Below are 16,094 nucleotides of genomic sequence, written 5' to 3'. Positions count from 1 at the left end.
TTACCCATATCAGAAACAGAAATAATTAAATAATTTTTTACAATAAATTATAAATAATAATTTTATTTAATATATATATATATACACACACAGAGACTCATGTAAATTTTACTTATTAATAATATTATAAAGATTTTAATAATAAAAAAGTATATGAGCAATTTATAACTTGTATATCTCTAAATGTGGGCACACTTTTTTGTAGAAAACAGAGAATTTGAAAATTTTTCTTTTATATTTCTTCATACTAAAATGATTTATAAGCATTCTAATTTATATACAAATGCTAGAAATAACTAGAAAACTAATAATAGCCAATAAATATAATAATTCCTAATTATATTTTAATTTACAGCTAATTTACACTGATTAAGGGATTTACACTAATTGAGGGATTTTAACACTCCTCTTCAAGTTGGTTCATGCATGTTGCACATGCCCAACTTGTAAACTAGGGTATGAAACCCCTTACAACTTAATCCCTTAGTGTACACATCAGCTAACTGGTCTTTCGACCCTACGTAAGAGATACTTAAGGAACCATTGACAACTTTTTCTTTTATGAAGTGTCTGTCAATCTATATATGCTTAGTCCGATTATGCTGAACTAGATTGTGAACTATATTGATGGCAGCTTTGTTATCACAGAACAGAGACAAACCACTAGTTTCCAGCAATTTTAATTCCTCCATCAACTTTCGTAACCACAATAGTTCACAAATACCTTGAGCCATTGCTCTAAACTCAGCCTCTGTACTGGATCTAGCTGTTACATTTTGCTTCTTACTTCTCCAAGTGACTATATTACCATCAACAAAAGTATAGTAACCAGATGTCGATCTCTTATTATCAAGAGATCCACCCTAATCTGCATCTGTAAAAGGCCTTAATCTGAAGATGGCCATGCTTTGAGAAAAAAAGTCTTTTCCCAGGTGCAGATTTTAAGTATCGCAAGATGCGGAAAATAGCCTCCAAATGAGGTTCACGAGGATCATGCATATACTGACTCACTAGACCCACTGCATATGCTATATCTGGTCTGATATGAGAAAGGTAAATCAGTCTGCCAACCAATCTCTGATATCTCCCAATATCCACGGATTCCCTAACTCCAGCTTGCAATTTGTGATTTGCATTAATGGGAGACTCTGCTGGTTTACAACCTAGCATTCTTGTTTCCTCCAACAGATCTAGTATGCACTTCCTTTGAGAAATAAAGATTCCTTTATCTGATTTGGCAACCTCTATTCCAAGAAAGTACTTTAGCCTTCCCAAATCTTTGATTTCAAACTCCTGTGCTAGTTGTTCCTTTAGATGAATCATTTCTTCCCTATCATCACCAGTTACCACAATATCATCCCCATAGATAATAAACAGAGTGATCTTACCCCTATAGTATTTTATAAATAAGGTGTGATCAGCATTGCTTTGGCAGTATCTAAAAGAAACCATAGCCTTATTAAACCTTTCAAATCATGCCTTAGGTGACTATTTTGAACCATACAGTGCTTTCTTCAATTTGCAAACTTTTCCTTTGGTCTTTCCATTCTCAAACCCTGGAGAGATTTCCATATATACTTCTTCTTCCAAATCACCATGTAGAAAGGCATTTTTTACATCAAACTGCTGCAAATCCCACTCAAGATTTACTGCACATGATAATAAAATTCTGATGGTATTCATTTTAGCAATAGGAGCAAATATTTCCTGGTAATCTACCCCATACGTCTGTGTGAAGCCTTTTGCTACCAGCCTAGCCTTATACCTTTCAATTGAACCATCTGCTCTATGTTTCACAGTGAACACCCACTTACATCAAGCTGGTTTTTTCCCCTTTGGAAGAGTAACGAGTTCCCATGTCTCATTCTTTGTTAGAGCTTTCATCTCCTCCACCATGGCTACCTTCCATTTTGGATCAAGACATGCTTTCTTCCAATCCTGTGGGATAGAAACAGAGGAAACAAACAATAGAAAGGCTCTATAAGATGGAGATAAAGAATCATAGGAAATGAAATAAGAGATGGGATGTTTAGTACAGGTTCTAACACATTTTCTGAGAGCAATAGGAATATCAAGATCATTATTAAAAGAAGGAAGAGTAGACTGAGAATTAAAATTAGACTCTTCAAGAACCAAAGGAGACTCATCACATACCTCAGAATGTTCAGGAATTGAATCCAGAGATTTCTGTTAATTAACAGTCTTCTGCTCGATGGCTATATCTCTCTTGTTTCGCCGAGTATAAATTCTCAAATCTGGTCCATTCAGTCTCCCTCGAGATTTAGGTGACTCTTCCTGAGTATCATTATTAGGTATAGGCTTTAGACTCATATTTTCCCTTTGAAGTTGAAAGTTGAGAGAGCACGAAGAAGAAGGGAAAGACACCTCTTCTTCCTTCTTATGCTCCCCTTGAAGAGGTGGATGGAAATAAGATTCAGATTCCCTAAAGGTAACATCCATGCTTATAAAATATTTCCGTGTAAGAGGGTGGTAACACCTACACCCCTTTTGAGTACTGGAATAACCAACAAAGACACACTTGAGGGCTCGAGGTTCTAACTTCCCCTTATTCTGCTGAGGAACAAAGCAAACACAACCAAAGACCTTTGGAGGAACAATATATGAATTTTTATCTTGCAAAACCTCTAAAGAACTCTTAAACTCCAAAGTCCAGAGTAACATCCTATTAATAAAATATGCAGCAAAAAGAATTGCATCCCCCCAGTAAGGTTTGGGAATATTCATTGTAAACATAAGAGACCTAACAACCTCAAGTAAATATCTATTTTTTCTCTCAGACACTCCATTTTGAGCACTAGTGTTAACACAATTAGTCTGATGCAAAATTCCGTGTGACTTCAAATATTTTTGAAAAACTCTATTCATATACGTTGTGCTACTATCAGTTCTTAGTATTTTAACGTGAGCATCAAACTGGGTGCTAATCATTTTGTGAAACTGCTGAAAACACTTCATTTTTCCCTTTCATCAGATATACCCAAGTTAACCTACTGCAATAATCAATAAAGGTTACAAACCATCTATAACCTGATAGAGACACAGTTTGAGTAGGCCCCCACACATCAGAATGGATAGTCATAAAAGGAACTGAAGCCTTATTATTTATTACAGGATAAGATTATCTAGTATGTTTGGCAAACTCACAAGCATCACATACTAACAATTCAGTTTTGCATTGCTTAAACAAAAGATGATAAAGTTTCTCTACAACAGTAAATGAAGGATGTCCAAGTCTCCTATGCCACTAAATAATTTCTTTCTTAGCACCCATAGACTGTCCCAACATGGCCTGATTAACACAATCATTCAACAGATATAACCCATCTTGCAGTCTACCACTGCCAATCATTCTCCCTGTTATCAACTCCTGAAACACATAGTGAGTGGGAAAAAATTCAATTTTGCAGTTGAGAGCTTTTGTGATAAAACTGACAGACAAAAGGTTAATAGGAAAGCTAGGCATATGTAAGACATAACTAAGACTTATAGTAGGAGTACATTTAACAGAACCTATTCCATAAATATTATATAAGGATTTATTCACAATGCGGACTTTTTCTTTGCCTGAACATGGAGAATAGGATATGAATTTATTCGAAGAGCCTGTCATATATTTGTTTGCTCTAGAATCTATAACCAAAATGAATTATTATGATTAGCAAGAAAAGCATTACCTGAGTTGACGAAGTTAGAAAAGGAAACTGTATTGAATTGTAATTCAAGCTGTGATAGGAATCATCTCAGAGTCTATACCTCTTCATTGGAAAACATCCCAGTGATAGCAGTATCTTCAGAAACACTCACAGCCTCATATACATTTGCTTGTGATCTAGCAGAGCACATCCTTTTTTCTCCATGCCCTTTAGTTGAGCGGCCGTGCAGCTTCTAACATTGTTCTTTGGTGTGCCGAGATTTCTCACAATAGTCACAATGCAAGTGATCTTATCAGATGGACCATATGACTATTCTCGTAAGGAGTTAGCAGCCAGCCTAGCCTTATCAACTGCTGTAGAATTGATCATGAAACTCCTTCTACTCTCCTCCTGCTAAACATAAGAGTATGTCTGCCTTAAGGTGGGCAAAGGATCCTTACCAAGCACTTGGACCAGAATCTGATCATACTCCACATTTAGCCCAGCAAGAAAATCATATATGCGCTCCTTCTCAACCAATTTATGGAACTTAATTGCGTTAGCCAGACATGAAGCCTAAAAGTCCTGATAGAAATCCAACTCTTGCCATAGACCACTCAGTTCCGCATAATACTAAGCAACAGTTAACTCACCTTGTTTCATTCCATGAACCTTGTTCCTAAGCTCATAAATTTGTGCATCATTCCTAACTTGAGAATAAGTCTGAGAAACAGCACTCCAAATGGTAGCGACACTGTCTAACAGTAAATACCCATGAGCTATATGAGGTTGCATAGAATTGATAAACCATGACATAACAAGAGAGTTCTCCGACTCCCACTGGCTGTAAGTAGAACTAGTACTTTCTGGCTTTTTTCTATCTTTAGTGATATACCCCTGCAGTCCTCTAGCTTGAATGAACAGTAGACAAGATCTAGACCATGCCAAATAATTAGTTCCATCCAACTTTACAGGACTAATTTGTAAAGAGGGATTATCACCAACAAATCCAGCCTTTGTTTCAGAGGCTTTCTTCTTTTCATCTGTCATTTTTCAATTAAAGAAATAGGTACTGAGACAGAAAGCAAGAAACTGGGCAATGGAAGGTACCCCAAAAAATAAATGTGCAAACCAGGTGTGGAAACACGTTGGTCAGAGGCGCGCCTAACAGGGAAGGTCGTCGGCAAGAGGCGAGGTCGGAGAAATCACCAAAAAAAAGGGTGCATGCGCCAACATGTGAAGAATGATGCGAGACTTCTAGAGGCGCATGAGTTCATGTGTTTCACCGTACGATGGTGGGACTCCGAGCGTAGGCCGATCGGCTAGTGTCCTTCCTCCTTAAGTGGGTGGTGACAGTCACCTCCCTTACTAGAATGACGTAAAAGCTTGACCAAAAAAAAAATTACCCAAAACTATACTGTTCACGCTAATAAATTTTGGCACTGCTCCGATACCATGTAGAAAACAGAGAATTTAGAAAATTTTCTTTATATTTCTTCAAACTAAAATGATTTACAAACATTCTAATTTATATATAAAGGTTAGGACTAACTAGGAAACTAATAATAGCCAATAAATATAATGATTCCTAATTATAATATAATTTACAGCTAATTTACACTGATTAAGGGATTTACACTGATTAAGGGATCCTAACACTTTTACTATTCCTAAGAATAGTAAAAAAGCCCTTTTACCTATGTAAAACTAGGGAAGTAAATAAGCATCTGGTTTCTCCTCCTGCTGCAATTACCATCAATTTGATGCTTGTGTTACACTAATTAAGGGATTCTAACACTTTTACTATTCCTAAAAACAATAAAAAAGCCCTTTTACCTATGTAAAACTAGGGAAGTAAATAAGCATCTGGTTTCTCCTCCTGCTGCAATTACCATCAATTTGATGTTTGTGTTCTACAGCATATGCGATTGACCAAATAAAAATAAATATCCAGTATATTTTATTTTTTAAGACAAAGCAAAAAATATATATATTTTCTTTTATTTTTATTAAAAATTGAATTTTTGGTGTTGAAATCTAGGTCATATTTATTTATTAATTAAAAGCTTTTTTTCTCTATATATACTTCAACATTTTTTTGAAAAAATAGTAATTTTATTTCATGGTATACAATATTAATATATTTAAAATGAGTGCACCTTACGATAGAAGTATAGCAAAAATTTAAATTTTGCGAAAATTTAATTTACTTATTTTAAATTTTTTTATCTAAATTAATTTAAAAGTTTCAATTTAAATTTAATTTGATTTAAAAATTAAAATCAATGAATTAAATTTCTTGATTTCTTAATTTTTAAACTAAATTTCTTAATTTTTGAATTTAAACTCAAAAATTAAGAAATTTAGTTTTTTTAATTTTCTTTATTTTTTTTATCTAAATAGAGCTTAAATTAAAATTTTAAAGTTAATTTAGGGAAAAAAAAAACCTAAATTAAACTTTCCTATAAATACAAAGGGGAAAATGAGTTTTAAGCCATTAAGCAAGGGCGGAGTCAAGATGTTAACCTAGTGGGGTCAAAAAAAAATTTTATTTTACTCAATTCAAAGGAAAGGAAAATAATATATATGATAATAAACTATTTATTAATAGAAATAAATATATATAATTAACATAAATTTTTAATATATAATTATAATAATGAGTAGAATAAAATAATTTTAAAATAACAAAATTTCACTATAATATTAAATTTATAATTTTCTTGAAGAGTTTTTATTTTTTAAAATCATTACATAATTGTTTCGCTATCACTACTATCAAAAACTTCTTTCCCAATATATATATATATATATATAATCAAAAAATTATATCCCCCTTTGGATTTCCCAATTGAGTTCTTATACTATTCATTTATAGAAAATGCACTTAACATTTGCAGTTACAACAGATAATATTAACGCCAAATTCACAAACATGTAAACTAGTGAATATTCAAGAACTTTCTCTCTGGGGTTTAGCCCTCGCCTGGATTTTCAAGCTTTAACCTGTATCAGTCTTAATCCTTCCTAGCCACCACCATAAATCATTACCCTATCTCACTTTCTTCTTAACTACCCTTATCTCCATCTTCTTTGTTCTATTATGTCAGATTATGAAGCCAATGTACAAGCCATCATCAAGAAGGCTACCACTTAAAGTGTCAGGACAAGATTCTTCAACTCATTAATTCAGGGGATACAAATCCCAACCTGCGTAATAGAACTTTCGTGGGCAAGATTTTCTCTCACATAACTTTTTCAACAGGAACTTTGAAGGCATCTCTCCTGAAATCCTGGCACGCTAGACTTGATTTTCACATAACCACAAAAAAAGCCAACCTTTTCTTTTTTACCTTTCAACACGAGGTTGATAAGAAGTATGTTATGGATAATCGACCATGGTCTGTGCATAATCAGCACATTTCATTGCAAGAATGGCCACCTGATGTTCCTTTTGAAGAAATCAACTTCTTACAATCTCCCTTTTGTTTACAGGCACATGGTCTGCCCCTAAAAAAATTACACATAGATAATGCAAAAACCATTGGCAATTTGGCAGGGAATTTCCTTGAAGCAAATTTGACTCAAGATGGTTATATTGGCTATCCACTATATTTGCGAATCAGAAGTGAAATATCTTTAGATAAGCCTTTTCTTACAGGCTTCACAATAAAAGGCATGATGGGACTATGCAGTGGGTAGAGTTGAAGTATGACAAATTACTAGAGTTATGCTATAGTTGTGGAAGGGTTGGGCATTTGAGTAGAGATTGTTCAACAGAAGCGGATCAAGACCAAGACGAGAAGTTATATTTAGCCAACTCTCCTTATGGATCCTCTTTGAAGGCAAAACCCTTAATACACAGGGAACCACCATGAGGATTCAACCCTAAATCTAGAACCCTTAACCACATGCAAAAGCACCCCTAGCTAACCCAAATCCTTCTAAACAACATCAGTGCTACTAACCAAGTCAAAGATTATCCAAAGAAGAAACCTCCTTTATCCTTACTGGGGCCTTCTATCTCCACTTCCAAAGGTGTTATTCCCCTTTTTGGCAAACCAATGGCAAACAGTACCCTTCCCCTTAACAAATCAAGCCAGTAACAATCATCACTCATACTTGAATCAACCATCTCTTCTTCCTCTACAGCTTTCACTCGGAGAATTTACCAACTAACCTCTCCTCGCCCTCTACTAATGAAGTTCTCCTATAAGAATCACTTAAAATGAATAGTTACTTTTTTAGGAAATCCTTAGGTACTGTTCTCGTATCGGATATTGCAACACCAATGCCTCAAGATCTATTCCCACAGCATCAAATCTCACAAAACTTCACAGATTATTTTCGGAAGGCAGCGACAGATTTGATAGCCTCTTTCACCTTTAAGGTGCCTTTGTCAGAAAATGAAAAAGTAAAACCTAGCCCTATAAATAAGGGAGAGGATTTGACCTTGATAACTAAACAGAGCTCTTTTATCTCTTAGCTAATACTAGACTGGGCTTCTGCTAGCACCTTGCATCCTGGGTCAAATTCAAGGAAGCTTTCTTCCCAGTTTAGCCCATCTCACCTTTAAGACTCTTCCTTTTTCAATGACCAAAACCAATATAGCCTAGACACATAAAGTACCAAGAGTAACTCAAACATTTTTTTAGCCCCTACTAGCCCACAAAACTAGAATGAACCCATCGAGCAAATTAGTCCACTTAATCATATTGACTCCCTCTGGATGAAAAGGATGACTCCTATACTTGCTAAATAATTAGAGGATGACTACTAGCCTTCTCAACTCAAATGAAAATGGAAAAGATTAGCTCAATCACAAAGCATGCAAACAAGAGTGGTAATTCAAGAAGTTGGTGATGAAAACACCGTTTTCCCAACTGAAACCCCTTGTTACCCAAAGCAAGCGGAAAGTGGTAAGCATAATAGTGAACCAGAATCTAAGCCAAACCATAGTCAAAAGCCTTGCCCCTCTGAACAAAAATCTACAATGGTGGAGGTTGCCAGCCATAAATGGGCCCATCTAGATAAATGAAGATTTTGAGTTGGAACTATCAGGGTTTGGGGAACCCCCTAATAGTCTATCATCTAAAAGGGATATGTAAATCCCCTTCCCCTAACATAGTTTTCATTATGGAGATAAAAAATTTCTTCTTTTATGACAAAGTAGTGGCGTAAATGTGGTTTTGTAGATTTCTCCTGTGTTAAACCTAGAAGTTTAACTGGGGGTCTAAGTCTACCTTGGAGGGAGGATTGTGATGTTTTTGTTATTCATGAGGAAGACTTCTTTTTCCATGCGTGTATTCATGATTCTGTTGTCAATGAAAAATGGGATATGGTTTTTGTCTATTTTAGTAGTGTGGAGGAAATTCGTTTCTCTCAATTTCAGGTGCTGGTTGACTATAAAACTCAGTTAATTGATCATCATGTAATCATGGGTGATTTTAATTCTTTTGTGAAATCTTTAGAAAAGTTTAGTGGCAACATAAATTTCTGAACTTAAATTCTTCCTCTTTGGCATTTTGTGGATGACTTAGGTGTTGTTGACTTGGGTTTCAGGGGTCCAAAGATAACATGGTATAATAGACGAGATGGACCTTACCACATTAAGGAAAGACTTGACCATTGCTTTGCCTTTCCCTAGTGGTTACTTCTTTACTCTAGTGCTGTGGTGTTCCACGTAAAAGACATTGGGTCTGATTATAGGCCTGTCCTCCTTACAACTATGCCAACTTATAAGAAAGCTAAGAGATGGTTTAGATTTGATGCAGGATGGGCAGAGAATGAAGAAGTGGAAAAAGTTATTTCATCTGCATGGAGCAATACAATTCGAGGGCATAAATTATTTCAAGTTCAATCTAAACTTTAGAAATGCAGGGCTGACCTGGAGGATTGGAGCCGCCATTCAAATCTTAATTCTCAAAATAGAATTAACTATATCAAGGGTCTTTTAGAACAAGCTAAAAGTGATCCTTTGAAGTGGGATGGAGAACAGGTTAGGCAAGTGGAGAAAGACTTATCATCTGAGATTACCAGAGAAGAGAAATTTTGGGCTCAAAAATCTAGGCAAGATTGGCTTCACTTAGGAGACAAGAATACAACATTTTTTCATGCTAAAACTATTCAAAGGAGGCGTAGGAACAATGGTCTCTGGAAGTTCTCTTTTAGTGAGGTCTCAGAGGTAGCTCAATCTTATTTCTCCAATATCTATAATTCCTCTAATCCTATAAAATTAAACAATATTACTAATGGTTTTATTCCTAGAGTCTTTAACTATATGAGTGGTTGTCCTATAAGTCCGGTCTCAAAGGAAGAGATTTAAAAAGCTATCTTCTTTATACATCCCTCCAAAGCTCCAGGGGAGGATAGTCTGATGGCTTTCTTTTTCCAGAAATATTGGAGAATAGTGAAGGATGAGGTGTGTAACGTAGTTTTGGAATTTTTCAAAATGGTAAGATGCTTTGAAGCCTAAATCACACTATTCTTACCCTTATCCTGAAGGTGAAGAATGTTCAAACAATGAAGGATTTAAGACCTACTGGTTTATGCAATGTGTTATACAAAGTCATCTAAAAAAATTCTAACCTGTCATTTACAACCTTGTCGCAACGACTTGGCAGTGAGGTTAGAGATGAATCTCGAGATGTAGTTCAACTTTCCCAGGAAACTACGCACATGCCTTTCCGTTTTTGGGGAGGGCATCTCTTGGATGGCTCAAACTTTATCTGAATCCACCTCTATTCCCTTCTCACTTACTATAAATCCCAACAGCTTTCCTGATTTTGTCCCAAACACACATTTAGCCGGGTTCAACTTCAGCTGATATTTTCTGAGCCTTTTGAACACTTTTCTTAATACCTGTACATGGCTTTCAGTCCCCCTGGATTTAATGATCATGTCATCCACATAAACTTCTACTTCTTTATGCATCATGTCATGAAATAACGTAACCATGGCATGTTGGTAAGTAGCTCCTGCACTTTTTAGCCCAAAAGGCATCACCCGGTAGCAAAAGACTTCCCACTGGGTGATGAAGGCGGCCTTTTCTTTATCGTCATTGTCCATCAAAATCTGGTTATACCCTGAGACTCCGTCAATACATGAGCATCTCCCCAATCCCGGAACATTGTCTACTAGTACATCTGTATGTGGAAGAGGGAAATCATCTTTTAGGCTCGCCTTATTGAGATCCTTGTAGTCAACGCATACCCTCACTCTGCCATCTTTCTTCATTATGGGGACAATGTTAGCTACCCATTCTGGGTATTTTACTACTTCTAGGAATCCAGCATCATATTGCTTTTTAACTTCATCCCTGACTTTGAGCAGGGTGTCGGGGTTCATTCTCCTCAATTTTTGTTTTACTGGGACTGTTCCAAGGATCAAAGGAATCTTATGTGTGACTATCTGAGGATCCAGTCCTGGCATGTCATCATAGCCCCAAGAAAATACGTTGATGAATTCCTTTAACAGTTGGATCATGTCTTCTAGTTCTTCAATATTCAAGATTCTAAGTTCCCTTTTATTTTCCTCTGTCCCGAAATTCAAAGTATTCATTTCATCTCCACAGGGCACTAGAGTGGGTTCATCTGCTTCTCCCGACTTTTTCACAGGCTCTTTTTTAGGATTACTTGAATCAATGGCGATTATGGGACTCTCAAAGTTAACATAAGGGATTTCGGAGTTGATTGGATTATTATGGAGGGGTTGGTCAATGATCCTGGGGGAAGTGAAAATGGATTATATTAAAGATTGAATTTTTGCAATGAACTTTTCAAAAGAAGATATTGACACAAAGTTTGAGAAAATGCACTATTAATTTGTTAATTGCTTAATCATAAAAAGATGTCCATTTATAGAATTACAGTTGACACCATGGACAAAGTAATCAAGTGTTGGTAACAAAATATACTTTACTTGAAATAAAGCATCGGGATATCTTCAGCTTCCCAATTGTCAAGCTCTTGTCCCTCTGTGGTTGGTGAGATCAGTATTTCCAACATAAAATCCAGGTGCAGGACATTGATAGATGATTCTGAGGGAGATTCTCTATCCTCTTCTTTTAAGTTCTCAATGATTGGCCTAGTGAAAATGTCTGAGATTTTCGGGACGTCTTTCTCCATTTCAAGAGGCTTGTCGAATCTCTGATCCCTGAGTAGGTCTCTCATCCGGAAACTTCTATCAGTCAAAGCATCCTCATCATATCCCAATCCTGAGCGGCCATTCCTCTAAGCAGCTAACACGGGTTCGACAAATCCTTATAGGGTGACACTTAATCCCTTGCCCTTTTTATAGCCATTTTTCAGCATTACTTTTGCAACCATGGCTGCAGCTCCCACGTCTCCCAGAACAGTTCCTTATAGCTCTAAAGCTTGAAATGAGCTTTCTAGAGATCGTTCAGTCATTTCCACGTAAGGGACTGATTGTGGCTTGGTAACTAGCATAGCTTCTTCTCCTCTTACCGTAATGATTTTTCCGTTCATGACATATTTGACTCTCTGGTGCGAAATTGAAGGCACTGCGTTTGTTGAATGGATCCAGGGCCTTCCCAAGGACATAGTGTATGCTGGTTCAATATCCATTACCTGGAATGTTACATTGAAAGAACATGCCCCTATTTGAAGCAGCAAATCAATGTCTCATAACACATCTCTCTTATTGCCATCAAACGCCCTCATAATCATGGAGCTTTGGCATATTCCAGAAAGGTCTATCGGGATCCTTGCCAAGGTTTCATTGAGCAAGACATTAAGTGCTAAGCCGTTGTCAATTAAAACTTTAGCAACCAAATAACTTTTACACTTAACTGTCACATGCAGAGCCTTGGTGTGCTTCAAGCTAGCCGGGTCTATTTCTTCTTCTGAGAAAGTGATGAAATTGGATGCCTGAATTTGTCTAACTATCTTTTCAAATTGCCCCGGTGTGATGTCTAGGGTTACAAAGGCCTGGTCCAGAACCTTCTATAAGGCGTGGCGATGCATTTTCGAGCTCAGTATTAATGACAGCAAGGAGATTCGAGCAGGTGTCTTCTTTAATTGTTCAATTACATCATACTCACTATGCTTCATGATTTGCAACAGTAGTTCATCTTCTTCCTTCCTCCCACTGGATTCCCCTTTCTCTACTACTTTTCCCACCTTTTCCTCAGTCTCAGGTGACTCTCCTACTTCTGCTTTCCCTTTGCTTTTCTTTTCCTTAGTGTCGTAACACCTCCCACTTCTAGTAATAAATTCTACTTCTGGATTTGGAGAGTCATTTGTTAGGGCCGTTCTGATATGAATTGGGGAGCAGAGTCATTGGAGGGACCTGTATAGGTCATTTTGAAGTGGGCATGAGGAGTGAAACATGGTTTAGGGGTGGTGATGGGTTGAGTGTAGGTATGATTGAGGGTAGGGATGGAAGTACTGCTAGATGCACTCTGTGTATAAACTTGAAAATTATAATTCCAAGGCACAGCACGGGTATTGGTAACAGGCAGCTGTGGTGATTGTCTGAGGCGGTGCTGGCGGTGTTGATGTGGCGGGAATACAAAAAAACATTTTTGGAGCAAATCTTGAGATGTCTTTGCCATAAATAGCGGTATTTACTTCCTTTTCTTCTTTTGATTTTAATTGGCACCTCAAGATTTTCAGCGATATCATCTTCTGAATTTCTTCCTTAAATTCATCGCAACTCTGCAATCCATGATTGTTTGCTCCATGATAAGGGCATCCCGAGCCCGACAGATCATTTCCAGAGTTATGCCCATAAGAATGTATGTACCCTTCCAGCACTGCTATCGTAAAAATCTCATCAAAGTAAGGGACTAACATATCTACCTCTGTAACCATGCTTTCATCCTGGGATTCTATCACATTTACACCATTCCCTTTGCTGCTATCATGATGGGGCAATGGGTTTGAAGTGACATTAGGAGTGGAGCCATTCCCTTCAATCTTCAGCCACCCATTCCTGATCAAGGATTGTACCCTTCCTTGAAGGGCTCCACAATTATTTGTTGAATGCCCTATAGCCCCGCCATGATATTCACATCTAGCGCTGGGATCATACCACCTAGGATATGGCGGCTGGACGGGGTCTAGTGGGATGGGCACTATCTGATTGATACCAATAGATAACGATAAATTTCACTGAGCGGGAGTGGTAATGGTGGATCAGAATTCCTTAATGGTCTTAGGCCAGGTCGAGGAGCAGGTGGTCTAAAAGGAGTATTTTGGTCAGATGGTCTGTGATTGTTGGAAGTTTGGGAAGGATATTAGGGGCAAGGATAGTTTGGGGATGGGGAAGGAACATTTGCTACCATTGGGTTTTGGGCTGGAGGATACGGATTTTGGGCTAGGGTGTATGGGCGAAAATTATTTTGTGGTGGTAGGTGAGTTTATCTTGAAATGAAGTGTACATCCCCTTCTTTCCTTTTCCCAAACTTAGTAGGCTTTTTCATCGATCTCTCCCCTACTACTTCTTGTAACTGAAGGAGCGAAAGCATGAAAAACATAAGTTTAGATCATTGAATTCAAAATTTTTCTTCTAGGGTCTCATGCAACATGCAAGATTCACTATTTATCTATTTGATTTCAATGTTAAACAGCATATTAAAACACTTTTAATATGTTTTTGGATCTGCATTTTCCATTTAAGATTTTAGAATTAACAGATTAACTCATTAGAACCCTAGATTAAATAAAAAACAAGTGCACTAACCTTTTGAAGTACTGTAGCTGTGTTTGGCACCTTTGGGATGCACCTAAGACACCAGATGTTGTCCCTCTAGCTTGTCCACACCAAGATCACCAATGGCAGCCCCTTGAATAGCTTCTCAAGCCTTTCCAATTAATTAGAAATTTAGGTTTTTCCTTTAGAGAGATTACAGATGTATATTGGACACTAGAAACGATTTCTAGCAATTTTAATTCAAGAGAATGTTTGCAATTCTCTTTAAATTGATGAGAGATGAAGAAGAAAAGAGGAAGAGGAAGACAAGGTGGTTGCACCTAATGAGAAAATAGCAGCTTGCATTTTGTTCTTTCATCCTTTCCCTTATATAGCTAGGTCATCACTTAAAACCCTTGCCACAAGTCACCTTCTGATTGGCTCTTAGTATAATTGACCCAATCACATTGTGCCAAGTGTTAAACTAAGAATTAATCTTGACTTTGATCATCTTACATGATTAAAAGACAAATGGCAAGCTTATATGTAGTGCCATGTGTCACCATCTCATTGTGCCACGTGTCACCCTGTGAAATGACCAAAATACCCTTGTGTCTTAATTTTGAGTTCTCAACCCAAAATAATTATTTCTCTTTTTCTAATCAATTTATATCAAATATAAATTAATTAATTAATCTCTATTAATTAATTTCTCATAATTAAATTCATATTTAAGTATTTTAAATATAAATTTAACTTATACTATACACCCAATAACCTAGATTTGGTTTCAAGTCATGCTAAGGACTTTGCAATCTAATTGCAAACCAAACCTATTTAATTAATCAATTAAACTCTTTAACTAATTAAGTAAATCACATTTAACTTGGTGATTACTTGTGTATGTGTGACTCACTAGGCTCATCACTAATTAGCAATGAGATATGATATCAACTCTTAATATCATCAAAACTCTTTCTTACCACAAACGATTTCTCTAAATCATTTTAGGCACCTCATATACTATGGTTAACACCTAGCATAGCATGCCTTAGCCACCCAATCAGTAATAAGGTTTACCTTAAATGAACCTATAATCATATGTTACCATGCACTAGAATCTCTCTGTTACAAAATCCCAATTCAAGCTGGAGTCATGGTTTATGTCAAACCCTATTTGCTACGAATATTATGTTCTCTTTTAATTCTAGTTCTTGATTAAAAAGATTTTCTCATCAGAAACTCTTTTCTGATTAAATCTATCTATTCTGGCCAGGAACTTGAAACATCAAGAACAATTAAATGAACATAGGATTTTATCCCTATTTACTTAAGGTAACAGATTCCATCTTGATCAACACCTACCTCCATATATAACTAGTAAGATCCAACACATACCCATATACCCATACACAGTACAAGTATGAAAGCAGTATCAAACTCAAACCACCTATATACAAGATAACTGGGCTCTCTCAGGTCTAAAGATTATATGCACTAATATGATTTATTACAATACATTGACAAGAGTAAACTCCATGTGCTTGTCATAAATGTCATTGGTTCGGCCTACTTATCATGCATAAGTGCCTATCATGTTTATTATATGGCATGAGACTCACCATTCCATTTTATTTATATCTCATATAAATACATTGGAAACAAACATGAATACAATCTTTCTAGATAAGTCATGTCCTGTGTGAAGTATCCTCGATTGTGAACCTATTTATAATACTTTGTGCTAGAAATACTGTCACTCATATTCTTAATAACTTATGAATAGAA

The 16,094-nt window shown here is 36.4% G+C and overlaps 1 protein-coding gene across 1 annotated transcript; it reads right to left on the bottom strand.

The window, feature by feature from the left end:
- Positions 1 to 3,265: 3,265 nt before the first annotated feature.
- Positions 3,266 to 4,703, bottom strand: LOC131175840 (uncharacterized). The gene is made up of 3 exons (XM_058140513.1): positions 4,307 to 4,703; positions 3,775 to 3,881; positions 3,266 to 3,388 (listed from the first exon to the last, which is right to left on the bottom strand). Exons 1-3 carry the CDS (start codon positions 4,701 to 4,703, stop codon positions 3,266 to 3,268), a joined length of 627 nt encoding a protein of 208 aa, XP_057996496.1.
- Positions 4,704 to 16,094: the final 11,391 nt, after the last annotated feature.

The sequence above is a fragment of the Hevea brasiliensis genome, chromosome 18 (assembly GCF_030052815.1).
Source record: "Hevea brasiliensis isolate MT/VB/25A 57/8 chromosome 18, ASM3005281v1, whole genome shotgun sequence".
NCBI classification, from domain to species: domain Eukaryota; kingdom Viridiplantae; phylum Streptophyta; class Magnoliopsida; order Malpighiales; family Euphorbiaceae; genus Hevea; species Hevea brasiliensis.
Note: the sequence above shows the minus strand (reverse complement) of the source record. Positions and strands in the feature narration are given on the sequence as shown.

What these genes read in the sequence shown, in the direction of transcription:
- LOC131175840 (XM_058140513.1), bottom strand. Translation starts at nt 4,703, where the DNA reads ATGACAGATGAAAAGAAGAAAGCCTCTGAAACAAAGGCTGGATTTGTT. An exon ending in GGTTCATGGAATGAAACAAG is followed by an intron (nt 3,882 to 4,306) that starts GTGAGTTAACTG and finishes GCTCAACTAAAG; the next exon opens with GGCATGGAGAAAAAAGGATG. An exon ending in GGATGTTTTCCAATGAAGAG is followed by an intron (nt 3,389 to 3,774) that starts GTATAGACTCTG and finishes TATGTGTTTCAG; the next exon opens with GAGTTGATAACAGGGAGAAT.